Source organism: Blastomyces dermatitidis (assembly GCF_000003525.1).
Source record: "Blastomyces dermatitidis ER-3 genomic scaffold supercont1.3, whole genome shotgun sequence".
Lineage (NCBI taxonomy): Eukaryota > Fungi > Ascomycota > Eurotiomycetes > Onygenales > Ajellomycetaceae > Blastomyces > Blastomyces dermatitidis.
The window spans coordinates 6,114,720-6,139,889 of NW_025544776.1; the positions used below are offsets into that span (position 1 = coordinate 6,114,720).

The 25,170-nt window shown below is 47.7% G+C and overlaps 10 protein-coding genes across 11 annotated transcripts; 4 read left to right on the plus strand and 6 right to left on the minus strand.

Annotated features, from left to right (window-relative positions):
• Positions 1-144: 144 nt before the first annotated feature.
• Positions 145-3,012, plus strand: BDCG_03489 (CCR4-NOT transcription complex subunit 4; the record flags this gene model as incomplete). The annotated part of the gene is made up of 5 exons (XM_045419099.1): positions 145-197; positions 286-352; positions 453-568; positions 642-1,010; positions 1,086-3,012. The coding sequence occupies 5 exons, from the start codon at positions 145-147 to the stop codon at positions 3,010-3,012; spliced, it is 2,532 nt and encodes an 843-aa protein (XP_045275513.1).
• Positions 3,013-3,482: 470 nt separating this feature from the next.
• On the plus strand, positions 3,483-6,105 carry BDCG_03490 (CCR4-NOT core complex subunit Not4; the record flags this gene model as incomplete). The annotated part of the gene is made up of 2 exons (XM_045419100.1): positions 3,483-3,506; positions 3,829-6,105. 2 exons carry the CDS (start codon positions 3,483-3,485, stop codon positions 6,103-6,105), a joined length of 2,301 nt encoding a protein of 766 aa, XP_045275514.1.
• Positions 6,106-6,763: 658 nt separating this feature from the next.
• On the minus strand, positions 6,764-9,168 carry BDCG_03491 (2-oxoisovalerate dehydrogenase E1 component, alpha subunit). Its single transcript, XM_045419101.1, has 5 exons — positions 8,901-9,168; positions 8,620-8,807; positions 8,468-8,529; positions 8,194-8,403; positions 6,764-8,126 (listed from the first exon to the last, which is right to left on the minus strand). Exons 1-5 carry the CDS (start codon positions 9,017-9,019, stop codon positions 7,359-7,361), a joined length of 1,347 nt encoding a protein of 448 aa, XP_045275515.1. The 5' UTR covers positions 9,020-9,168; the 3' UTR covers positions 6,764-7,358.
• Positions 9,169-9,488: 320 nt separating this feature from the next.
• BDCG_03492 (uncharacterized protein) lies at positions 9,489-10,720 on the minus strand (the record flags this gene model as incomplete). Its single annotated transcript, XM_045419102.1, has 2 exons — positions 9,728-10,720; positions 9,489-9,701 (listed from the first exon to the last, which is right to left on the minus strand). Exons 1-2 carry the CDS (start codon positions 9,980-9,982, stop codon positions 9,489-9,491), a joined length of 468 nt encoding a protein of 155 aa, XP_045275516.1. The 5' UTR covers positions 9,983-10,720.
• A 41-nt stretch (positions 10,721-10,761) lies between these two features.
• BDCG_03493 lies at positions 10,762-13,447 on the minus strand. 2 transcript variants are annotated; one of them, XM_045419103.1, is made up of 4 exons: positions 13,267-13,447; positions 11,394-13,140; positions 10,896-11,317; positions 10,762-10,830 (listed from the first exon to the last, which is right to left on the minus strand). In XM_045419103.1, exon 2 carries the CDS (start codon positions 12,257-12,259, stop codon positions 11,396-11,398), a length of 864 nt encoding a protein of 287 aa, XP_045275517.1. In that variant the 5' UTR covers positions 12,260-13,140; positions 13,267-13,447; the 3' UTR covers positions 10,762-10,830; positions 10,896-11,317; positions 11,394-11,395. The 2 variants fall into 2 exon arrangements, with proteins under 2 accessions (XP_045275517.1, XP_045280466.1); XM_045419104.1 differs by having other exon boundaries at positions 10,809-11,317; positions 13,267-13,405.
• Positions 13,448-14,265: 818 nt separating this feature from the next.
• Positions 14,266-14,665, plus strand: BDCG_03494 (uncharacterized protein; the record flags this gene model as incomplete). Its single annotated transcript, XM_045419105.1, has 3 exons — positions 14,266-14,305; positions 14,402-14,535; positions 14,603-14,665. The coding sequence occupies 3 exons, from the start codon at positions 14,266-14,268 to the stop codon at positions 14,663-14,665; spliced, it is 237 nt and encodes a 78-aa protein (XP_045275518.1).
• Positions 14,666-17,010: 2,345 nt separating this feature from the next.
• BDCG_03495 (endonuclease/exonuclease/phosphatase) lies at positions 17,011-18,580 on the plus strand. The gene has a single exon (XM_045419106.1). The coding sequence runs from the start codon at positions 17,383-17,385 to the stop codon at positions 18,373-18,375; it is 993 nt and encodes a 330-aa protein (XP_045275519.1). The 5' UTR covers positions 17,011-17,382; the 3' UTR covers positions 18,376-18,580.
• Positions 18,581-19,146: 566 nt separating this feature from the next.
• Positions 19,147-21,384, minus strand: BDCG_03496 (uncharacterized protein). The gene has a single exon (XM_045419107.1). The coding sequence runs from the start codon at positions 20,397-20,399 to the stop codon at positions 19,671-19,673; it is 729 nt and encodes a 242-aa protein (XP_045275520.1). The 5' UTR covers positions 20,400-21,384; the 3' UTR covers positions 19,147-19,670.
• An 852-nt stretch (positions 21,385-22,236) lies between these two features.
• Positions 22,237-24,107, minus strand: BDCG_03497 (C6 transcription factor; the record flags this gene model as incomplete). The annotated part of the gene is made up of 3 exons (XM_045419108.1): positions 22,237-22,350; positions 22,409-23,230; positions 23,352-24,107. The coding sequence occupies 3 exons, from the start codon at positions 24,105-24,107 to the stop codon at positions 22,237-22,239; spliced, it is 1,692 nt and encodes a 563-aa protein (XP_045275521.1).
• Positions 24,108-24,528: 421 nt separating this feature from the next.
• BDCG_03498 (uncharacterized protein) lies at positions 24,529-24,708 on the minus strand (the record flags this gene model as incomplete). The annotated part of the gene is made up of 1 exon (XM_045419109.1): positions 24,529-24,708. One exon carries the CDS (start codon positions 24,706-24,708, stop codon positions 24,529-24,531), a length of 180 nt encoding a protein of 59 aa, XP_045275522.1.
• Between the last annotated feature and the right edge of the window lie 462 nt (positions 24,709-25,170).

Sequence of the window (25,170 nt, forward strand, 5' to 3'; positions counted from 1 at the left end):
TTGTGGATTTTGCCGCGTTCAAAATATTTCTCTACTGATCTGCGACCCCCCCCCCCCCAACTTGTTCATGAGTTCTGGCACGCTGGATCAACTTCATTGCTGTAGAAGCGTCGCGCTAGGTTCGCTGGGAGAAGACGTGTCGAGATGTCATTCCGTACACAACATGACACAGTTATCGATGATGATGACGAGTCATGGTAAGTTTGGGCTTAGCTCTGTTGTCCTTTCCCGCCCCCATTTATAACCTGTTCCATCCTGACCTATATGCTTCTTTTGCCGCAATAGTCCCCTTTGCATCGAAGAGTTCGACCTGTCAGATAAGAACTTCAAGCCATGTCCCTGTGGATATCAGGTATGTGTTTTCCTATTCAAGATCCTTTTACCACTGGATTTGGAGGGGGTAAATCGTCCTTCAGCACGACGATGGCGGCTAATATTAATGTTCTTCGCAGATCTGCCAGTTTTGCTACAATAATATAAAAACACATAGTGAAGAAGGTCGATGTCCAAACTGTAGACGTGTATATGACGAAAGCACAATCCAGTACCGAGTTCCAGATGCCGATGAGTGAGTCTCACCCCTTAATGTTCATTAGCCTGCCGCTATGCCCTCCTGCTAATGCCGATTACCACCGAATCAGGTTTAAAGCGGATTTGGCATTGAAACATCGCAAAGCTGCCGCAGCTAAGAAGCGGGAAGCCGAAAAACGAGAAATAGAAGCGTCCAGTCGGAGAAACCTTGCTGGAGTCCGTGTTGTCCAGAAGAACCTCGTCTATGTCATTGGCCTCAACCCCACGATACGAGATGAAAGCCAACTTTTACAAACCTTGCGCGGAGACCAGTACTTTGGACAGTACGGTGATATTGAGAAGATTGTTGTTAGCAAGGCAAAACCGGGTGGTAACCCAAACCAGGGCATCGGTGTCTACGTCACCTTCGCTCGTAAAGCTGATGCTGCAACCTGCATTGCCGCGGTAGATGGATCGCCAAACGGTGATCGTGTACTGAGGTAGGTTGATTTTGGTCTTTGGCTCTTCTAAGTCTAAATCGTCATGTTAGCTTAGGTACTAATCAGTGGATGTAGGGCCCAATATGGAACCACGAAGTACTGCTCATCGTTTCTTCGAAATGAGCAATGTAACAACCGTAACTGTACATTCCTTCACGAAACTGGAGAGGATAACGACAGCTTTAGCCGCCAAGATTTATCCTCCATGAACACCCTATCATCACAACGTGTCCATCCCAACCCACCCACTGGACCTGGTCCTTCCACATATTCCCCATACACCCACCATGCTCAACCTGTCAGACCCCCCTCACATCCCATCCAGATCCCCACAGGCGCGCAGCCGATGCGGAGACAAAATAGCCGGGATGAAGCTGGTAATCGAATTAATACCGACTCTTCTGCTCTACCATCATCTGCAAGCTGGGCGAATAAAGACTCCCATGTTCAACGTGCACGACGACCAAGCTTGGCGGCTAGTCGCTCTTCCCCAAGCCCAAAAGGATCGAATGCTGTTGTGAACAAGATTGAGGATCTAAAACGTAGTGTTGAGAGGCAATCTCATTCTGCCCAAGATTCTTCTCGCCAGCAAACCCCAACAATACCAGAGGCCTCGGGTTCATCTTCGCGTGCGAATCGACCAGCCTCCCCGTCGCCGCCTGGCCTGCGCGAAATTTCCGTGCTGGACGACTTGGTGAAAGCCGTAAACAGTCCCGACTTCCGTTTTATATTTTCAACTGCTGGCTTGTCACCTGAGGAGCTCGCGTATATTGAAAACCACCCTTCCATGATTGATCCTTACGGTGGGGTGAAGCGTCGTGCTATGCGTGAGAAAGCGGAGCATGAGCGGGCGAACCAGGAAACTGACAACCAAATGTTGCTTCACCTTAACACTAATGAGGAAGAAAATCTCGAGGGTGGCAGTTCGCAACTAGGAGGCGAGCCCGAAGAGATGCATTCAGCTGGTGCCTCGGGGCGGAATACTAGAGAACCGCTTAGTGCCATTCAGCCACCTTCGCAACAAACGACTACAGCAAATTCTGCGATTGGATCGCCCGTCTCTGCTGGCCACCAGTTTCAAGGTCTAAACATGGCTGGGAGGAGCCTCACGCCCCTCCAGCAACAGCAACTTCTGCTACTCAAAAACGCTGGCGGACAACATATGGGGTTAATGGATCAGTTGCAATCGGCTTCCATCTCCAGCTCATTCGAGCACAATCCTCAACAACGTGCAGCGGTCTATCAGAACCAGATGCCACAAATGACTGGTGTGCAGGGACATGCCAGGCAGTCGTCAAGATTCTCGTTTGTAAATGACGCCAATGCCAAGAACGCATCCAACCAAAGGCTTGTCAACCAGCAGGCATCGACAATGCAGAACGTTAACCCAAATCCCCTTAATGTGTCGACGGGCCAACATGGTTTGGGAAGCCATTACTTCGTTAGTGGTGTTCAAGGACCTCCCCCTGGTTTGAAAACTGCAGGCACTCCCCCAATTAGTGGTGGAGGAATGTTTGCTCAGGGTCACGGCTTCACAAGCACAATGAATAATAACCTGGGTCTTGGGACCAAGCAAGATCCTAACCCTGACCTAATGCGTGAACTTATGCGTGGTCGAAGTGGCACGAGTGGTGGTGGCGGCGTTCAAGCGCATGAGGCTGCTAAGCGTGAGTTTATGTTCCCCTTTATTCAGATGCACAACACACCCCCTCCCCTGGCTCCCGTATCTGGCCTTCTCAGCTCTCTTTATGGCCATCATAATGGGTCCCACCAAGACCCGGGACCACAGAAGCAGAAGAAGAGGGGGAAGAAGCACAGACACGCTAACACTTCCTCCGGCGGAGGTGGTGTAGTAGATCTTGCGGACCCGAGTATCTTGCAGGCTAGAATGCACCAGAGTGCAGCTGGTGCTACCCCTGGGCAGGGACTATACGGGAGCCAGGGTCAAGGTGGGTACAATCACTCCAACATGGTCTATGGTGGTGGCTTTGGCCGGTGGTGATGATTTCCCCCTTGCACTGCTGGACCTCCTTTTCGTGACTTTTCTTTCCTTCTTCTTTGCTCTTAGCGTGTTTATTGTCATGTTCTATTTATTTGATGATAATATATGCTCTCCCTTCTTGCTTTCACCCCCCTTGTCATTTTTCCCTCGCCTGAGTTTTGGGAGTTTACGACTTCCTTCCCACAATGCTTTCTGATATTTATTTCACGTCTCCCTTTAATGTTTTCATTTTCTCTCCTATTTTCCTGCACAGCATATGGCAATCGATTCAAAATAACGGGGCTAGGCGAGCCTCGGGCGTTACCTGGGTGTTATGGTCACATTTCGGTGAGGCTGAAGGACGGCGTCAACGCATTACATTCCTTTTTTGTTTGCAGAGATCTACTCTCCTTCTTTAGGGGTTTGCTACAAGCTTGGGGCTCTTCATTAGCAACACGGGTTTTAATTTTCCAGCACTTTTGGCCCCCGCCATGGTGATTGTGGGCCTTTCTTTTGTACGTTAAGTCTCCCTTATCCTGACTTGTACCCAAGTCAGGCCTATTTCGAAAGCAAATTTCTCACATTTATTGCTCATATATAGACTCGCGTTCCACAATTTTCTTCTTCCCATTCAACTCCCTACATTCTGTGGCCATTGTTGTAATGAAGAGCCCAAGCATTATGTATATACACCGCCAGTGTTACGATGTAGCCCTCTCATATTGTTTCCGCAGTCGATTCTTTTATGCATCCCATCCTAGCTTCTTTTATTTTGTGGTCGATCAGCAGCGCTTTTCTTTGTCGTTTTCTTCCACGAGTCTTGGAGTATGCTAACAGAGATATCTTGATCTAGCAGACGAAGATTTCCCTCCTCTAGGCCCTCCAACCAAGCCGCTTGACAAACGCCCTTTGGACACATTCCGAATTGCATCAGGATCCCGCGCCTCTCATGGCTCCAATGATTCGCCCTATAGGTCTGGTACCCCTGTACTGCCACCGGGTCTTCCCCTACCACATGGGCACCCTGCTGCACCCTTCATCCACGATCTCAGCCCATCGACTTCTGCCCTATCGAGTCCTCAACCAGGACACATCACTTTACGAAGTGGGTTTTCAACACCTGTACAGAAACTCAAAGAATTAAACCCTTCAACACAGCCCACGCCGGACGCTCAAGCGTCGTCGGCCGCACCTTCCGTGCCTGCACGGACGCGAACGGCTGCAGAAATATCTTCTGGATCTCCAAAACCTAAGTCCCTAGCTGCTAGTCGTTCACAGTCTGACAGTCTCACTGCAAAGAAAGACAAGGCTCGAGAGGCCAGTCCTGGAAAGGCCGCAGCACTTACTACAAAAGATGGCAAACAGTCTTCTGAGACTCACGGCAAGCCAGTGCCCATTAAACTCAATCTTTCAATGGCCACTTCGGGGCACGCTTCCCCTTCCCGAGCCACTACGCCTAATCACAGTCTCTCCTCTATACCACAATTAACAAATGCTGCATCTCGCCCTAACACCCCGTTGATTGGTGTCTCACGTGCATCTGATTCTCCCGCACCTCGTCAAGCTAGGGTGTTGCGCGTTGTTGACACATCAAAATCAGACACGCCTACCACGCCGCACAATTCCACACCACCTACGAAACATCTATCACGGCAGCCCAGTCTTTCAACCAATAGCCGCCCAGATACTCCCAACAATGGCGACTCTGAATATGACATCCATACCTCTGCATCCGTCTCGAGGGCAAGTTCGCCACCACCTAGTCGTGTTGGCTCTGCCCCAGTTCGCACTATCACGAAGAGTCAATTGAAAAAAGAGCGGAAGCTCAAGGCTAAGCAAGCTGAAATCAAAAAGGAAGAAACTCTTTCCACTTCCGTAGTTGCTGAAGAACCCGTCCAGGCGCCGATCATTGGCAGGAAACGCAAGACAAAGAAAGCACCGACACCAACCAGCGAACACCCACCTTCTTCTGGTGCTAAGTCTGAAACAATAGATAGTACTCCACAGTCTGCTAAATCATCCAAAAACAAGACCCAGAATAAACCCGAGACATCAACACAGGCCAAAGGATCTGATAAAACGACGCGCGAAAACGCCTCCAAAGAACAGACACCGCAAAGTCTACCCACAGAAAAAGATGAAAAATCTGAACCATGGAGGTCGAACAATACGACTGGACAACTCTTGGCCGATTCAGAAGCTAGCGGTATACCAGTGAAGGATCTTTTCTTGGAGAGAACATCGCCGCTTCCAGTTCTACTAGCGCAACTGCATCAATCTGGCGATCTTGATCTAAATACACATCCACTTTTCAATCCACCAAACCTCAACCAACGCTCAGATTTGAAATGTACAGCTGATGACTACGATATTTTGAAAAAGCCCATTGAACTGGCCGAGGAACATAGAACAAGGTTGCTCCAAGGTGAACCGGTTCACATCAACGCAGAATCCGACCTCCTCAAGTATCGCTGTCTAATAACACCTACCGGATGTGTTCTCCGCCACCTCTCCGAAGAAGAGGAAAACCGCTACCTTGAACTCGAGAAGAGCCTCGCAGCCGCATGGGAGTCACTACAGGAATATCCAGCATTAACTGTCACAGAGCCCGACGCTACCAACCGCGGCGGCGGACTAGATGCGCTCTTTGCCACGCCTGAAAAGTTCAATATCCGCTGGATCGATGGGGTGCCGGAGAATGGCCTCCTCTCCGGCCCTGCAAAGCCTTCCTCCTTGCCCTCCCCTCCCCCACTCAGTGCCAACGGCTTCTCTACCGGTTCTACAGCTTCGGAAATTGCCGTTACCGCTCGTGCTTCCGCTTCTGCTGGCTCCGGGGTTACTCATGCTTCTGTGCCCCGTTCATCCGCCGCGCCAAAATTGGCGACGAGCGAAAGTCATCTTGGCGTTAGCCTTGAGGAGCTCATGAGCATGTCTGATGAGGAACTACGGGCAATGATCGAGGACGCACAGCGGGAGTTGGAGAGTTCGCGCAAGGAGGTGGATATGGTGGATAAGAAGGTGATGACTCTTGTGAAACGAAACAAGAAGCTGGTGCAGCAGGCGCTTTCTGCTGCGATGGAGTTTGTGGGGTCGGCTTCAGATATGGGGTTGTGAATCGCGGCTGTTCTGCTACTGTTGCTGGTGGCGATGGTGCTAGTGCTGGGGGTTGCGCTGCTGTAGCGTGTGGGCCGGATAGGTCTGAGTGGGCAGCTCAACAATGAAGTTGAGCTTGCTCGGCTCGTCGTCGTATCGAGGATGGTCTGACCGTCTTTCGTCGGGCATTTACCTTCTTTTGCTTCCGGGATGTATTACTACTTGGGGGGTTGTTGATTTCTCTGCTTTCTTATTTTCTCGTTTCTCGGTTCCGCTTTTCCCGTGCCCCCTCCACTACGTCTTTTCAAAGCCCGCGAAATAAAAAAGGGAACAGTAAAATCAACCTGCGGCATGGAGTTCACACTACCTGGGCGCATCTGAATTTTATCAGAATGGATTTGCTGAATGTTATTTTTGGTTTGGTTTTTTGTTAGGGTTAATTTTTCGCTCCTTCCCGATCCCCTGTTTTTTTATGGCGTCGCCCTTGATTGTTTTGTATTGGTTGGGCAAACAGGCTCAACTCTACGGAGTATTTTATGCTTGATTTGATCTTCGCTCCCTTTTACCGTTCCACTCGTTGGCGTTTTAAAAGATCTGGGTTACATTGTTGAGTTTTTGCATGGCATCTACCTCATTTTGTCATGCCTCAGTTGTCAATTGATGATTCTAAGAATGCAGGCGTACAAATTATAATTAATATTAATTTCGTGGATTAATTGGTTGGTTGGTAAACAAATGAAACTTCTGTGAATACTTGTTGTCTGTCTGCTGTTTTTGAATCTTCCACATGGCAGATGAGTAACTTAAGTTACAGGGTTGATTGCGATGAATGGGAAGGCGGTGGGGTGGTTGATGTATCTTTGTTAGTTTTGGTGCCCATCAAATGACTTTGGTTTGCGTACTCCATAGATGCAGAAAACTACAGTTGAGTACCTAGTAGAAAAGGGTTATATATGCATAAAGTATCGAATCACTAGATACTTAATAATGTAATATTAGTATGAGATGTAGGTACATGTACATGTACAGTACATGAAAACAAAGGTCGGTCTATACTCCTATGGAGAACTCCCATTCCCCTCGGGTTGATCCGCAACGGAACACGGCAGCTAGTAGGAATGACACTGAGCCTCGTTCCCAACGTTTCTCAGCCCTGTGCCGCCGGCAAAGGAACGTGGAACAGAAAGCAGGGCTTAATCCACAATACAGGTCGCATCGCCAGCGGCGTCACCACGATCTAAAAGTTCGATTCTAGCCATTTCAGCCCCACAAAATCACAGGCCTTTAATCCCATCTTCAAATTCACGAAGGTCATATTCAGCCGGGTACGCCTCCAGAATACGCTTCAATTCCTCCTTCTGCCTCACCGTCGACTCCGGCATCTTTTCAAAGACATCATTAAACATCTCGCGGAGCGGTGGCTTCTTCTCCTTCTCCGCTGCCGAAAATTCACGAAGAACAGCCTTCCGCAACTCGTCCCGCGTGTCACGCTCAAGGTCTTCATTCCAGATCCCCTCGCCCTCCATCCATTTCCGCAGCCGTGTGATGGGGTTATCACGCCGTTTCCAGTCCTCAACTTCAACGCGGGCACGATACGCAAAGCTGTCGTCGCTAGTGCTGTGGTGGGAGACGCGATAGCTCATGGCTTCGATGAGGACTGGTCGTCCACCATTTTCTAAGGCCATTCGGCGGGCTTCTTTGGTCACTTCGTGAACGGCGAAGATGTCGTTGCCGTCGACGCGGATCGTGTCGATGCCGTATCCGACTCCTCGGCTGGCGATGCCGTCGCCGCGATATTGCTCCAGGGTTGGAGTGGAGATGGCGTAGCCGTTGTTTCGGCAGATGAAAACAACAGGGCACGAGCGTGTAGCTGCGATGTTGAGGGCGGCATGGAAGTCACCTTCGCTGGCGGCACCTTCACCAAAGTAGCAGGCAACTACCCTTTGTGGGATGTTAGGATTCTGTAATGACTGAAGCTTCAGAGCGTATGCGGCACCAGCCGCTTGGGGAATTTGTGTGGCCAGCGGGGACGATATGGTATACTATATTTCTCGTCAGCAATATGTCAATAAGGATGTCAGAAACGGGGTTCTCGGCTTTTTTTCATACAGTGTTAATTTTAGAGCTGCCGTAATGAACCGGCATGTTTCGTCCCCTTCCAGAATCATTGCGGTTTGCAAATAACTGGCTCATGAAATCTTTGAGTGTAAACCCACGTTGCTGGAAAACCCCAGTCTCTCTATATTGGGCAAAAATTACATCTTCGGGAATCAGAGCAGCTGCAGATCCAACGGCTATTCCTTCCTCACCCGCGGAAACCTGACAGATCTGTCAGATGGTTTATTGCATCCTGAGAGAAAAAGCTGCTTTAGTGTGAACGTACCATGTAGAAGCTCAATCGACCTTGTCTTTGCGCGTCAAACATGATTACATCCATAATGCTCACTGCGATGTGGAAATATCGAAATTAGCTCGCTATCTATCACACATAGACCCCACCGAAGGCAATGGACAGGCCCGACACAGGGAACATACCAGTCAACATATTCTTATACCACGAAATAACTTCTTCAGCCGTAACATCTGGCGCCCCTCGACTCTTATCCACAATCATTCCATCGGAGTCCATTACTCGATATGTCGGGATGGCAGTGTGCTCTGAGGGGGTTATGAATGACATATCCGTCGTGAACTTGCTATTTATGGCTCCGGGAAATCGAACACTACATTGCGCCAAAACATATGCATTCATCATTAGCTTCATGCCTCAATAGGTCCTCCTGAAAATCAGTTTTGCACTGTCCACAGCCACATACCTGTCCGACCCGGGCCGTTGTGATATCGACGTACTCCATCTTACTGAGAGCTGGGAGGACGAGCGGAGGATATGTTGACTGGCACTGCGAACGCTGCGACTAAGCAGTGGGAAAGACATCTTTTTGTTCTACCCAGACCGAGAAATTGACCGTTGCCAGGTCCCAATTCGAGGATACAGATACAGGTTGAAGAGAGCGACGAAGAGAGACAAGGAGAGCGTTGAAGATGCAATGGTTGTTGTTCCTGCCGATGGTTTGGATATTCTTCGGCTCTTTTTATCTTCTACGGCGGCTGGCGTCGGCGCCGGCAATGCCGCCTCTCACGTGATCGGCTATTTTACCACTCCGCCGGTAATACCCAGAGTACAAATAGTCACGTTTCCCACTTGTCTCATACAATACAGAACACCAGTACAGTACGGAGTAGTACGGAGTACTGTGCGTATATACGTGATGCGACACACAACACACGGCTTTCGGCTATTCGATCTTTACCGGCCAGAACTCTCCCGTAGCAAACATTCGTATATATATATCTCTGTTGAAAGAGCTTGAATCTCTCTCTCGCTGCTAATAAATGACTGCTAGCTACAACTTGTAAACAGGTCTAGGACTATCCATCCCCTCCATCAGGACGCGAACAGGAGTTTGCACTGGATCTGGTTTCCGCCACTGCCATGTCTTCAACATGACCTGCGAAGCCTTATTCCCATCAACTACATCTGCCACAGATCTGCCAATAGCCGGTAAGAATTTGAAAGCATGGCCGCTACCTCCAGTAGCGACTACCACCCCCGGACGCTGTGGTAATGTACATGTACATGTACATGGTCAATGACGAACTGGTTGTCAAAGGAGTCGGTGTACCAGCAGAGTCTGTTTCCTGAAATGCCAATTCCATACTCCCGCAGCTCGATCATATAGGTATCGAAGAATCGACGAAGCATGTGGATGGACGCCCCGTCGGGACACCATTGATTGATGGAGATGTTCATTTCGTAATGGGAGTACTGCGGGCTTGTCCTCCATTCCGCACCTTTGCATGAGTGTATTTTGTCCTCCGGTAGCCCAGTTTCATGCATCCACACTCGTCAACGGGGAAGCCGTACATGTTTCCTTCCGGCCCGCCCCATGTTTTATACCACCAGGCGGGGAATCGGTCAGGAGAATATTTGTGGAGTAGAGGGGATTCCTTGGGGATTTGAATGAATGCCAGTGACGCGGCGGTATTTTCACACATGCCATCAATTTCTGGAAGTATATCTGGAGTCCAACCCCCGCAAGCTATTATGGTCACTGCAGCGGGATAAATAAGCCCATCAGCAGTTCGATGCCTGTAACTCGTCCACCACTCTCCTCAAACCGCTGGAATACCCCCTGAGGATATCCAAGTATGTACCAGGTTGGCCCCCAAGCACCCCGCCGTATGGAGAGCAAATCGGCATGCCTTGTCTGCGTAAACAAATCCACCAATGGAGTCGAACAATCCACGGTATTTCTCGTCTTTACCTCGTCTGAATGCGTCGATGCATTGGCCTCGACCTTCACTTCCTCAGGATCATTCAGGTTGTATTGGGTGTGCCCCAATCTAGCCTACGAAATGTTTTCCAACGACCGCTTGTCGAACTCAGTTAAAACTGATTCATGCGTCACGCGTAGGTTTCCAGTGTTGACATATATTCGATCATCTCTACTAATCCCCGCATGTAAATCGTTGCCCCGAGTCAAATATTCGTTCCATTTTTCCCAATGTTTTAGAGCTTCAAGAGTGAGATCTTGGGATGTCTTTTCATCCCCGTACGCTGCGCGTCAAGCACTTCTTAGCGTCTAAATTCTCCATGCTAGGGCGCAAGTGGCCGATGGAAAGGGATGTATGTTCAATCGGATTTGGTGATCCTTGGGAAAGGATTGCACAGGGTTGTCCAAAAACCTGAGCACATTATTAATCCTGTCAAATTGGAAGGCGTGTTGCGTTGGATAGTCATATTCAATTACCTCAAGCTCCAGCGAATGCGCTACTTTGTCCCTTAAAGGGGTTGCGCGAGATAATGCCACCGCGAAAAAATAAGGAAACCAGAAGACAAAGAGTTAAAGTATGTATAATAATATTAAGGTAAAAATATACACATGTATTCTCCCCGTGGCAAAGAAAAAGTCAGCTGAGGTTCATAAGAGAAACAGCGTCAACATAAATACATCCCCGCGCTCGTACTATTAGAGTTACACACAAAGGGTAATAAAGAATGCAGAGTCAAAAATGAAACCCTGTCGAGACAAGGATAGTGCTCCCCTCACCAACTAGTTCAAGCCGTGGACAAGGTGGATTCATAAAGGTGAGGCGTTGTATGGACAACGGAGGAGTTCCTCATTCCCAAAATAGACGGCTCAGGTCAGCTCCGTCATTTCCCTCCACGTAACTAAGAATTGGAAGCCTGGTCAGTTTATAATAGACATGCGGGAATGTTATGTGCTATCTTCAAAAAGCTTACTCACATTTACAAGACGACGCTCAAGGGGTTGAGCAGAGTGGAGAGAAGTGGAGCGAGGCCACCAAGACCAAGAAGATTCAAGAGGCCAGCGACCAAAGGAGCGAGCTGAGCGATGAGGCCGCCGACAACCAACATGTCTGGGGCATCAGTCATGGAGGAAATGTTAAGGGTGGTGAAGGTCGACTGGAGCCCCAGCTTGCTAACAATGCCAGTGACGATATTGAGGATGGCCTGGAGGAGATCCGGAGAGATACCATCGACCTGCGGCAAACCACCGGAAGAGGTGATCTGGTCGAGCTTGAGTACCTTGGTGATGGTCAACAGACCAGTGACAACCTTGGTCACTTGGCTAGGGCTAAGGCCACTAATCTCAGGAAGGGGCTGACCACCAAGCACGCCGTCAAGGTTCACAATTTCGAGGCTGTTGGTCACGACTTCGAGGTTGAGGAGGCCAAGGAGACCAGGGGCGAATCCTCCGAAGCCTAGGCCGTTAATGATAGAGATAACGGCGGGCAGAAGTTGAGCAAGGAGGTTCGAATCCAGGCCGTCCACCTCGGGTAGTTCGGTAGGCGCATTAGCTGGGATATCGTCGGTGGGGAAGCTGCACACCTGAGGGAGTCCACCGGTAGGTTCCACTTCCGATGGGACGGAAGGGACTGTCGGGATGCCGTAAGAAGGGGCGGAAGGGATGGCGGATGGGATAACTGGGGGCGTGACAGTGGGAAGAGTAGGATCAACGTCGCTGGGAGTGGCGGTTGGGGTTGGAGTTGAGGATTCAGGAACTCCATACTGCTGCGGAGCTCCGTAGGCCAGGGGAGAAGCTGCAGCAGAGCCTGCAAGGACGAGGGCGGAGAAACCGGTGAGCTTCATCGTGAGTGAATTGAAGTTAATGTGCCAAAAGAGCGACAATATGAAAGGGGAAAAGACGAAGTAGGTACAATATTAATGAATGACTTGTAACTGAACAGAAAAGGAGTGACTGCTGAGAGGAAAAAGAGAGAGAAGAACAGAAAGCAAGAGTTCTTCCCTGTGCGATTTATACATCCTGATCAAGAATGATCGTCAGTCGTGACTTCATGCCTGGCCCATTGCAATTTGTCTGGTGTAGTGATAGTTCGTAAAGATGGTTAAGATGCAATTTGAACTAACCATCCTTCTTCGAATCTTCGGGGGCGATCAGCGAATCGGGCAAAAGTGTGCGATGGAGCTTTTGGCGTCTGAGCAGAAATGTTTCAACCAAAGGATCTCAATCCCACGCAAACGGCTCATCGTGCCTCCAACTGGCCGGTGTGTCCCCTGGACTAGGAATGTAAGAGGCAGAGATTTGCGCAGATGAGGCGCTTTATATAGAAACTTTCATTTTATGAATGAAGATCACGGCCAGGGTTGATGACAGTCACACAATGCCAGACACGGCTGATATCACTGGCGGGTGCATGCAATAGCGATGTCCATGTCTTCGCTATTAATATTATTGTCATGCATGTACTCCGTACTCCGTATTTTTTCACCAGCTCTACCTCAATGCTTTTTGCTGCGAACGTGTGAACTGTGGAGAGAATTTCCCCAGGGGAGACTGGTTGCTTATTGCGAGTTGGAAACCTTGATATTCACGGCGGTAGCTACGGAGTAGCTGAAGGCGTGCTTTGATCTGGTCAGATATTAGCTCCTGCACATCGCACTTTAAATCTCAACAAGCAGCCGTTTGTCCGTGTGTCCGATACTCCAGTCGGTACCGCACTATTGTTGACCTAAAGCGTTTCCGTCCATAAGCCTTTCGTTCCTGGCCCGCCTTAGATGGCGATGTTATTACTACAAAAACGTGGAGCATCACTTCACGATCAACGGGGGAAGCAAGAAGGAAAATTGTGTCGTACCTGTGTACTTAGAGTATATGGTGCTTGGTTCCTTTCACCTGAAGCGCAGCGTTTTAAGTTGTCGGGCGTCAATTGTAATTTCAAGATATCTTCAACAGTCCCACTTGGGCTAACTACTGATCGCAACTAGATCAATCAACTAACTAAATCAGGAACCCGCTCGGAAATACGGTCCAACCACGCCGAAAGCACCGAGCCTGTACCAAGTGGGCTTCCAGTATAAACTGCTTCAAAAGCTCCCCTCCCTTTGTTATTTCGCCAGACCGTGAGATAATATCCGTGGCGTAATTCCTGAATCATGTCTTTGACAAACAACCATTACACCATTAACAAATTCCCTGGGCAGGGAGAGAAATGTGAGGGGTTGAATATCTTCCAACTAACAACTGCGGTTCGTCCGTGGGGTTCTCATTTGTCTCCCAAGCTGCGGTTGAGCAACAGGGTGAAAACAGCAGAGACCGGAAAACTTAACTATATGTCACTATTAGTATAATAAAAATTGGCTCAACTGAATTGAACCACAAGGCAAACTTCATTTTTTAGAGATCATCAATGTGCTTCTGTGAAGGTATATTTTACTATACTGTTTGCCTACATTCTGGGATAGTCCGCACCAGTCTCATTAGTTGTTGCAGGTTCTTCAGGGTTAAAACGAAATCCACAGTCACCCGCAAGAATATCAAGCGCGAGAGTGCATACACCTGAATTGAAGGTTGACTAAATGCAGGCAATTTTGATCAGCTATGGAAACCCTTCCGGGTATATATGTATTGTGTTGCAGGGTCTGCTATCCAATTTTGCGGGGTATGAAGAATGGGAGTGCATTTGGAGTTTCCCTCTTTTCAGTGATCTCAATTTCATCAATTCATGGCCAAACCATCCTCTCACTCTCAATGGAAAAAAAAAAATAAAGAGGCTGTTGATTACGCTGCGTAAGCATGGGAAAAGTGGTGAACATCTCCACTAGAATTCATCATATTGCTAGTGATCAGCGGAAGCATGGAGTGGGCTGAAACAACCTCTGATGATAGGCAGACAAGTAAGTTACCCAGTTCCCAATGTAGCCCCCGTGTTTTAGGACAGGAAAATCCTACTCATTTTAAAATACCTCTTCTTTAAAATATCATTTGTTCAGCGTGGACTTCTACTGGTAGAGCAGTGGGCCTGATACGTAACGTTAGATCTTCAAATGAGGAGGAACTCAAACTCTCAAGACTGATTCTTGACAGTGCGTTCGTCTGCTCTCATGGCCAGTCCTCCCTTCTAATAGTTTGTTCGCGAACACGGAGTGTTGTCATATCTAGAGATTAAATACAAATACTAATGTTTCTCTTAGCCTTTTGGTACCACCTATGAAGCGCTCTTGGGGAAAGGTGCTTCATGTCAGAATTTTGTGTGATAGCTCCTGTAAACTTCCCCGATGCCTTTAGAAAAAGGGGGCTTTCAACGGGGTCGAACAAATTAGGGGCAGGCAAAACAGATAATGTGAGCTGAGTACCTACCTTGAAAGGTTTGAATTAATGAACAAAAATGATGTTTCCTACCTAATATCTCTACATGTTAGCTTTATTCCCCAACACTGAATTTGTTGAAGGATTTAATGTTACTTCCCAGCAATATCATCCTGGAAGGAGGATGGATGTGACTCTCAAGGCTCTATAGAAGGTGGGGTTGATTGACAAGTTGATTGACAAGGTGGGGGCGGGAACACCTTCGTCCACATGATTATCCCCTGTCGGCCTCAGGTTTTGAAGCCGCTGTCAACCAAAAATGGTGAACTTGAGGATACTATGCTGATAAATTGTAGTGTGATGCGCAATTTCTTATCTTAGAACACTATTTATTCTCTGTCATAAAGTAGAGTGTCTTCTGAATTTTGCCTGAAGTCAACTGCTGGACTCACATCAACACACTACTTCCATAGAGGCATTGATATGATCAAACCCCAAACATGGCTGCTTCTTGAGAAAACATCATAACTACTCAAGTATAGTTACTATTTCTTCATGGGACAGTCATACCCTACAGCAATTCTAGTACTGATATATGAATTGAATATATAAAAATTAAAATTTTATATCTGAGATAAAACTCTCTGAGAATGAGAGATTCTGATATATTTGTGGGATTTAGTCAAATCCTGTCTCATGTTTGAATAAAAAATCCATTCCATCTTCAAGGCAGAGCAGAAGAACCTTGGGGAGTTGGTTGTACCTATCATTTTCCCCAAGAGTAGACTCAACTATGATGAACAGGCTCACAAACTAGAGTTCCCATGCCGCGAGGTTGAGGTTACCTTTGAGATGTTTCTTTCAAAGTTTTAGATCAAAGCTGCTGTTCTTGGAGTGTCTCTCAACCCCACTATCAGCCAGACTCAAGAAGTATCTGAAGTTCCCCTCACTCTTGCACCTGTTGTGAGAGCTCCTGCACAGGCCCAACAAACCACCACCTCTGTCCAGAAAGGTTAAGCAACTTCAACTTATTGTCTTTTTGAATTTGTCTGCTCACCAGTCACTGTGATGACATTTTGTTTGTCCATGGCTGACAACAGAACTATCCAACCAAGAATAATAAATGAGTGTTGATTGTGTGGCCCCAGACCCAGAACAGCCACTCGAATACTGTCCCAAGCAACAAATTTTCAGCAATGTTCATCCCCCCTGGAATTGGTCTCACTGATAACACAATCCCTTTCAAGAACAATTGGCCCATCCGCCTTCTCGTGTATTACTCAACTTTCATCAGGTATCAGTTCTTGGATGTCAACCCCAGAAGGAAATCGGTCAGAAACATGGTGTCCACATTATGATTTGATTCTCTACTCTGGTTCGGGGCATATTTCATCTTACTAACAACAAACTGTCTCGTCTTTACTCAGGCGCTGATACCGGTGGAATTCAATCTCGGCCATTATCACTAGAAGCGTCATTGAGGAAGGAAAATGCTTTCCTATCCACAAACTATACCCCACAGTGATAGCACTCATACTTCTAACCCTCATCATTCGGGTCAGTGATGCATTCGAAGTACCGAAGAGAGCAGTGCACGGGTCAGGTTGCGGACAGCCTGTGGTCCGTGTATATGCTTGTCTTTTCGACTATGGTAAATGGCTAGATAAATCTAGGCCGGCGACACGAACATAAATTAGCAAAAGCAGTGTTTGGCGGTTCTGGAAAGGTGTCGGAGTTCATATGGATGTTTCTCCCCAAGAGCCCTCCTCCTGACGTCAGGAGCACGGACCCTTCTTCCCCACCAGCGCTTCATACAGCTCTTTTGATTGGCTGGAGCCCTTCAGATGACCCCTGTCAGGCTAAATTTAAGCTCAATGTCAAGAAGTCTAACTTACTTAAGCTTAACGCTAATTTAACGACTTACATTGATTGGTCCTAATACCGCTACCGCTACACGCGACTCAGGGCTATCGGCGATGTTGGCTATTGGCTATCGGGGTACGGAGTAGAGGTTGGTTTGTTGTTTTGCCGATAGAGTACTACTTCGCTGCGAATGGTTTGAGTAGGCTGCATATTATTCCTGCGGGCGGACGAAGGACATGCACAATGTCGCTAGGATGTAACATGTGCATGCTTTGTCGCCGGGTTCAACGAATCCGTGCTGACACCTCACGTGTAAGCAGCTAGCTGGCCGTTCCCGCCTGGTTGATGCTGGAAAACCGGTTGAAGCTCGGGTGGAGGAAAGACACTGTAAAATTTATATTCCGCAGGGTGTTTGTTTATCCTAAGTGATATTTTTTTCGGAACATTGTCGCGAATGATGTTCCAACCAGTCTTACACGTGTGGCGGTGGATCTGCACTATGATGGCTGAAGATAGCGTGGTTCTCCATTCTGTGCCAAACACATGGGTCAGGCTGAGCATTTCCGTTCGTAAAAAGTGACTTCATAATTTTTTATCCAACTTGTGGTACAAGCACATCAGAAGGGATAAAAAATCCAATCCGAGGCCATACCACGTGGTCCCGCTCCGAGATCTTCAGTCTCAAAATGAAAGCTCGGAACGAGTATATATATCCCCTCCTGAATAAGAAGAAGGTCATTGATTAAACCGTCAAGAGCTCAAGGCCCGATATTTGAAGTACGGTTAGTACTACCAAAAGAAAATGGCGCCCCTCAACCGTCTTACCACTGCTATTTGCACCACTCTCTTCCTCTGGCCGAGTTTAATTTATGGAAGCCTGACCTCATCCTCAACGTCTCGCACATGGCCATTCCCGAACAAGTCTCTATCACTCCGCTTGATGAGCTTCAATATTCGCTATGGGGCAAATCCCTCTGGAAATGAGAAAGCTTGGTCGGAGCGACGCGGTAACCTGATCACTCAAGTCGCATACGAGATGGGCGCCAATGACAACGTCTTCGTCGGTATGCAAGAGGTCCTCCACAACCAACTCGAGGATGTCGTCAACGGATTGAACAACCACCCCAGCAGCGGCGGGAAAGACTGGACTTATATCGGCGTCGGGCGAGATGACGGTAAACAGCGTGGAGAATACTCCCCCATTCTCTATCGCAAATCGCTCTGGGAGCCCATCGAGACCGATACCAAGTGGTTGTCGGAGACTCCTGACGTTCCTTCTTATGGATGGGGCGCCACAAATCGCCGGATCGTCACCATTGGTGTTTTCAGGCACAAGCGGACACGGGCACTGGTCCTGGTTATGAACACGCATCTCGACCACCAGGTTTCGGCCGCCCGTCTACACGGATCGGAGCTCATCCTCAAACTCATCGGTGATTATAAGAAGAAGCGGGAGTACACGTGCAGGATTACCGGTGTCATGCTTACTGGCGATTTTAACAGCGAGGAGGGACAGGAAGCATACCAAGTGGTCACTGAGTCCAAGATTATGGTGGACCCAGCTAAGACACTCGGGGACAAGCATATTTACGGGCACCGCAAGACATTTACCGGTTTCAACTCGGAGGTTGGGCTTTCGCGACTCGACTATGTTTTCGTGGGTGACGGCAATCTCTGCAGATGGGGTGACAAGGGCACCTGGGGCGTAAACCGCTATGCTGTGTTACCGAATAAGTTTGACGATGACGTTTTCTTCTCCGACCACCGGGCTGTGGTTGCTGATGCCCACTCCTGAAGACGACGATAATCATAGATAAATGGATAACGGGGGATATTCTTCTTCTTTTTCTGGGCGGCTATATGATATTTGCTATGCAAACAGTGTACCTGTACATAAACAAAAAAGAGTCATAGTATATAACTGGAGGTAAATGTGATATTGCATTGTTGAAAAACGAAATCTCAGTAGATTGCACGCAACCAACATTTGGATGGTCAATTGTTCTTCCGTCTTCACATGATAGAAAAGAGTGGCTGTACCGTACCTCCGTGAGGAAAGGGCTGACAGGCCCCGTATCTGGGATTTTGCCGTAACATTTTTAGACCGGGGTTGCGTAATCGAAAATCGTCGGCATTATCAAGTGGGAGAGCTTTAAGCCAGTTTGCATAACAGGAAAAATTAGTTAAGTCTCTGCTCCCAAGAAAATATCAACTTCCTGCCAAGATAACACGCCAAGCCGCTCAAGATCGCATCGCCTGAGCCCAACCATGCACCTATCAGCTTTTCCAAAATATCATCCCACGTGTGGATGTTCCGCCCCTGCAAGCGGTCAAATGCTGAAGAGGGGAATATACATAGCAAGCAGTGAACATAAAGCAACATTGGTATATCAAAAGGATACCATAAAATATGCTGACCTCTATGTCCTCGAACGAAGCGCATCTGAAGGACCGCAGGTTGGACCACAGCATATTCAAAACTGTTCAGCCTTCACTGTCTCCCTATTAATACTCATCTGTTTTAGAAGCTTCATGGTGCTAGTGTTGACTCCAGTGCAGAATTAGTGGATAATGATATCCATATCTCATTCAAGCTCCTCGGAAGTTTTAAACCTCCTGATATGGGTCGCATTGGCCCAGATCTATTATGAAACTTCAAGTTTTGACGCCCCTGTCTGTTTTCAATGGCGTTTGATCACATGGTAAAATTTCCGATTTAGTATTTATTAACTAGATCATTCGTTGAGCTACTCAAGGTCGGTCCGCATTGGCTGAGGCGCTCCAAATCCTCCAATGGTAGATGCACTCAACGGCTGGCAATAATACTTTTTGACTCCTCCTATACAACTCATAGACAGCTTTCCAATGTTCAGGTATATATCAGTTCGTTCGTTATTGTGTTGTATACAAATACATACCCACTGGCTCTATGCGTGTATAAACGACGAGGATCTAAAACCAGGCGGGGTATGTACCTAATGAGAAAATTCCATGCAACGCCACCCGTCCCGCCCATATATCACACAATTAATTAAAAGGCCCAGTCGGACACCGTACATGCTCAATTCAATCCATCCATCAATCAACAGGTCAATTGGCCGATATCGGTTCGCAAGCCGGATACCACATCCTCGTAGTGGTCATCATTGTTGTCCGCGCATACCTCCCCGGATTCATCAGATCAAGCATGCACTGCTTTGCATGCAGATACGGAGGCGACCAATCCTCCAACAGCTGCCGTCGTGCACCCACCCGTGTCAACCGTGACGGGGGCGAACCCTGCGCCGCTCGTTCCATCGCATAGAGACAATGGACGATGTAGAAACCCCACGTCGTATTTAGGACTTGATGATGGCCCGCCAACACTTCGTCGACCGGCACGGGTTCTCCGTCTAGTGTCTCCCAATACCAGGTATTTTTATACCGGGTTAGGAAATGCATGTACAGTGTTTCGTCCCAGCAGTCTTTGTGTTGCCAGCTGAAAGTTATCATGTCAAAGCGGCAGCCCAGCTTGCGCGCTTCGGCAGGGGAGTTACCGCACCTGGCTTCGTAGGCAGACTGTGTGTGTTGTAACTCTACGGGCGGGATGACTCTGAGGGAAACAGCGTATAGTGAGGGTGGGGAAAGCGATGAAGAAAAATATTTATATATAGTTATCGTGACCAGGAGTGTCAGAGTCAGAATCTTCACAGCGAATAGACTTAGTCGCGAAAGAGACATTCGCTTCGGGCCAGAGATGACATGTTCTTCAGGGAGGAGAGGTTCAAGGCTTTTGGTGTCCCGGTCTATTATGCTCGGGATGTCTTGATGTTTCTCCATGTTTTCAGATGTTTGGCGTTGGGTATCGGTATCAAAGGCTTGTGTGTTAATACTGTGACCAAGACGACTATAGAAGGAATAAAAGCAGTTGACAGTTCCCTGAAGCTGCCCGATGCGGCTAGAAGGGAGCTCAGCAGACTATATATATGCGTTCTCGATGTAGGTTGGTGGCCATAGATTGATTGACCTTTCGGAGGAGTTTCTTGCAAGACACAGGTTGGGCAAGCCGGATTTAGCCCTTCGTTGCGCCTTGAAAAACAAACACCATGAAGGAAGAAGATATCTGGATAACAATCAATTTGGCAAGACAGGCTCTATTTATTATCCAGAGAATGGGTTCAAACACGCGTCAGTCAGATGAGGGGAAATGTGCACGCTGCCCTTTACATCAGCGGCGGGTGAAACCAGACTGCTGCTGCCATTCTTCCGCCAGGCCAGCGGGGGCTGGGGGTAGTGTCAGATCTGTATCAAGCTGAGTTTCGCGGATATAACTAGTAGCCCTTGGTAGATTCCTTCCAATACCCAAGGAGAGACGAGACCTAGAAGCGGTCCGAAGCTGCGTAATCCCGCTGAACGTTCGTTACCAACGTTATTAGTTATCACGTTTTGGGATATCTGACAGTCTGACTCGATGTTCAAGAACCCTAAATACTTCCAAGATTCCAACACGCTTGGGACTTTGCTTGGGACATTGGAGCCACGGCCGAAGTGGAAATGACGATTTGGCGGTGCTTTAAGATTTCATCCTCCCTTCCATAATCGAATACGTAACGAAAGGCATTTGAGACCATAAAATGAAATCCTTGCATCTCAAACAATAGCGGAATGGATCTATGTACTGTACATGCATACATTGATGCATTAGCCACGATAAGATCCTTCCGGCCATCTGCTCAACCTACCGACTGTTGATTTGAGGCTGCTGCATCAATCATCGCTTTTGAACATGGATGCTCGAAACTAGCTAACTCTGCTAACGTTGCTTTGCCTAACTTAGGAAACCAAGCCGAGTCATTATTATTGGACGGACTAAAATACTTCGCCTTAAGAACACACACACACATACATATATATATATATATATCTATGTACTCTAAATAGTATACAAAACAACTACTGAGAGGAACGTAGTGAATCAACACGCCGCCTAAGTTCCGCGATCATGGACCCGCTAACAAAACTTCCATTATCTCTATACAGTGTGTGTTATATATATAGTAATGGTTGTTTGAAAGGTTTAGAAAGTCGAACTGTTCTCCAAAGTAGGTCGACTAATATCGGATGGGCATCTCTGTGAAGTCGTATTATCAAATCGCCCCGATTAACATTCCTGCGTCATATATATCATCAGATCGTCGTCTCATTCCTGTTCTTTAACCCACATCAGCGCTAGGGTAACTATCACTGGCGATGGAGCGGCCTTCGACTGTAAGCGGCAAGAGGTCATGGTCATGCAGAAATTGGTTATGGTAGCACACCTAAGTGCTCTAAAGCTCTATTAAAACAGAATTTGAAATACCTATGCCTTCTCTCATCTTGTTATTTTGACATCAGCGTTTTTTAAAGTTGGCGAGATTGGTTTTCGGATGTCAAGCTCAGGGCACATCGAGGTCTAATTTGGATGTGCAGCATGTTTGGGTCTCGTAATACCGTGTTCCTAGCTAGGCCACTCAACTACGCTGGGAATACCCTTCTTGATACGGATGATGATCTCGTGTTTGCTGCACATATTTCAGTCTTGTGACATACGCCTATGCGTAGCTCTCGAAATACTCACGAGCTTTGATTTCGTAATCGTGCGGATTTGAGGTTTTTTTTTTTTGGTTTGCCTTCAGTCTTATGGTAGCAGCAGCGACGTTTCCAGATGTGGCGCCTGAATCCATTCGTACTGGGCAAATGTTCGTTTTTGCAACCAGGCGTTTTCTAAAACTGCAAGCGCTTTGGTGATGTTCTGATCATGGTCAATTTTGTGATTGTTAGTAAAAAGTAGGGGCACTGGGCTATCTCACCTTGAAACCAAACCTCGTCATGCCAGTAAATATTGCTCGCAGGATTTCCTGTTCTGCGGGATCGTTGGACTCTAATGCAGCAATGTACAAGGCCCAGAGCATCCCCAATTGGCCAACACCCCGCCCAAATTCTCTGAACAAGGTTATGACACGTTTGGAAGCTGCTGTTATATGTGGAGGCGAAGCCTGGGGCACACGCTCCCCAGCAACGGAGACCATGTGTAGATAAATAATCGTGGCCTTTTCATACGCTTCAACGCAAGCCGTGCCTTCCAGGAGTTCCGCATTTCCGTGAGTTTTCGTTGCACTTTCGAGAGATGAGTCGATCATCGAGAAGCATTCAGGCACCATCGACCTCCACAATGTAAGTCTAGTTTCAAGGTTTTCTCGGGTTGCCTTTTGACTGTCGATGGACATTCCCTTTCGTTTGGCATTCGCAAAGGAGCTAATATCGGTTTGTATGCACATTAGTAAAGACCAGTGACGACGTAATGCTGATAAAACAGCCGCGTTGCGAGAATCTTCTGGCAAGGAGCCAGAGACACCTAAATTATATTGCCAACCACCACCGTGTGATTCCCAATAAGGGCCTTCGATGACTGTTCCCTCATTCGAAGCAACGGCACCGGCAACATCAAGATACGCTGTAAGCGATATTAGGAAGCGCTTGAGTGATAGTTCCGGCGGCTCAGGTCCCTTATTGAAGAGCGAGACGCTGATTGCACAAGTGGGTACTGGTTGAATCGGTTGCATCATAGCCTCAAAAAGGTCGCGGATGCCACGGAGATGGACCTTCCAGTTCGCCGTCTCCGAATCCATCATCTGCGTAAAACGTAAGTCTCCAAGTAGTGACAGGAGGCAGATTTATCCAGGTATTACTAAAAAAAAAAAAAAAAAAAAAAAAAAAAAAAAAAAATCCAGCTTAAAAAGAACTAAATCTGACCTCGAAAAAACAAAGTAACAAACACGTCGCAAGGTCTGTCATTTGCCAGTGTGCTGGTCCGGCTCGTAATGTTTGCCTTAACGACTGAACGGTTTTGCCGTACATCGCTACCGCATTCTGAATGTGCCACAGCTGGGCCTTTCCAGACGTTGTATTCGCAATTTGGAGCGCTCCCAAAGCCTTCATTGCTTCCGGCAACGTTTTCGACGTATGGGCAAACTTGGGGAACAAATAGCGGTAGGGGTTTAGGTTGTATTCGGTGTCATACACAATTAGGAGGGTTGAGACGGTATTAATAAAATGAGAGTAATAAAGTTCTGCCGGTGAAGATATGGAAGCTGGGAGGAATGACGGCTTCGGCTTCGTGATAGCATTGGAGATGATTTTGCGTTGAGCTGGGACCAGGGCTTTGACTGGATCCTGCATGACCCTTTCTGCCAAATTGGTTTCATTCTCTCTATTTTTTTTAAACTTGTCGCCCTCTCTGTCAGTTTTTGGTTTTCGCCGTTTGGAATTTGGTTCGACAATACCAGTCGCAAACTGGTCAAGGCCGTAGAATTTGAACGTCGCTGTGCCTTGGGCGCCGTCACATTCAAGACCCCTTTTTATGCAGTTACGACAGGCTGGTGAGGCCTCATCGCATCTAACATGTCTGCTTTTGCAAGTAGAACAGCCAGTGAAGCCTCGATGATGCCATCGCCGCACACGCTTGGGCCGCTCGGGAATTGCTGTCGTGTGCTGGTCCATCCTGTTCATTCGAAAGTAATCCTTCAAACATGATGGTGAGGGTGCTTGACCATTAAAATATGGACGCGAGGCGCTACTAGCTTCGGGAGCGCTTGCACTTGGATGCTATGTAGGTGATATTGATCATATGATCTTCTGCTTTTGATTATTCCAAGGTTGTTGTCGGGCAAGTCTTCCTGTTCGTGAGGGGAGGATGAGCGATGCGACTAATATCCTAAAATAGCGGTCTGTTGCTCCCAGCAAGTGGTTGGCGGGCTAGTAGTAACTATGACTTCGCCGCATCGAATGATTCGCCTTCGTCGTTTTGTTCACGCTGTCACTACACCAAACTCCAAAGGCCACAAAAAGCATCAAAAAGGTCAGGAAATCAAATGGCACAGCAAGGAGGAAACCGTGGTCCCTGATATGAAGAGTGTTTGAGGTCAAACTCTCAGCTAGCGCAGCCATCGAGATGATACGAGCCACTAAGGATGACTGGGCCATGAGCCCAAGCGAGAATAGCACCATGACGGCGACTTTTATTAACATCTGGAGTCCATTGTTCCGCGTCCAGTTTTTCTGGGGATCGCTGACGGGCCTTACACAGTAGCGTAGCCTCGCCGAGGTACATGTACTTGGTGTGGTCAGCCAAGCTACCAGTAACTAACTAGTGGCTTGATCAGCACTTGCGTAATAATATTTTAGCCCCTACATCATCAAGGATTCAATTAATTTAATCAAACAACTCCTAGCTGTTGAGTTGACTCTCATCTGTTGAAAATTCGACCTCATCATACATAACCTTGCAGCATGCAGCCTCTTGCATTGCGCACATCTTCCCTGTGATCGGGAGTCACCAACAACAGTGCCATTTTCATCTCATGCATACGAAGTGAGAGTCGAGTTGGATGGGTGTGTGCCATTGTCCTCCAAGCTCAATTCCAAAGGCTTGAGGTCTTGCGCAAGTTTTGAACTTGGTGGCTGTCGATGGCGTTCTTCGCGAAAGTTCGATACTTCTCTGGCACACTCAACCCGGAAAGTTTGGTTAAAAACATGGCACGTATTAACGGCTGATGTTGCATAAAAGATAAGA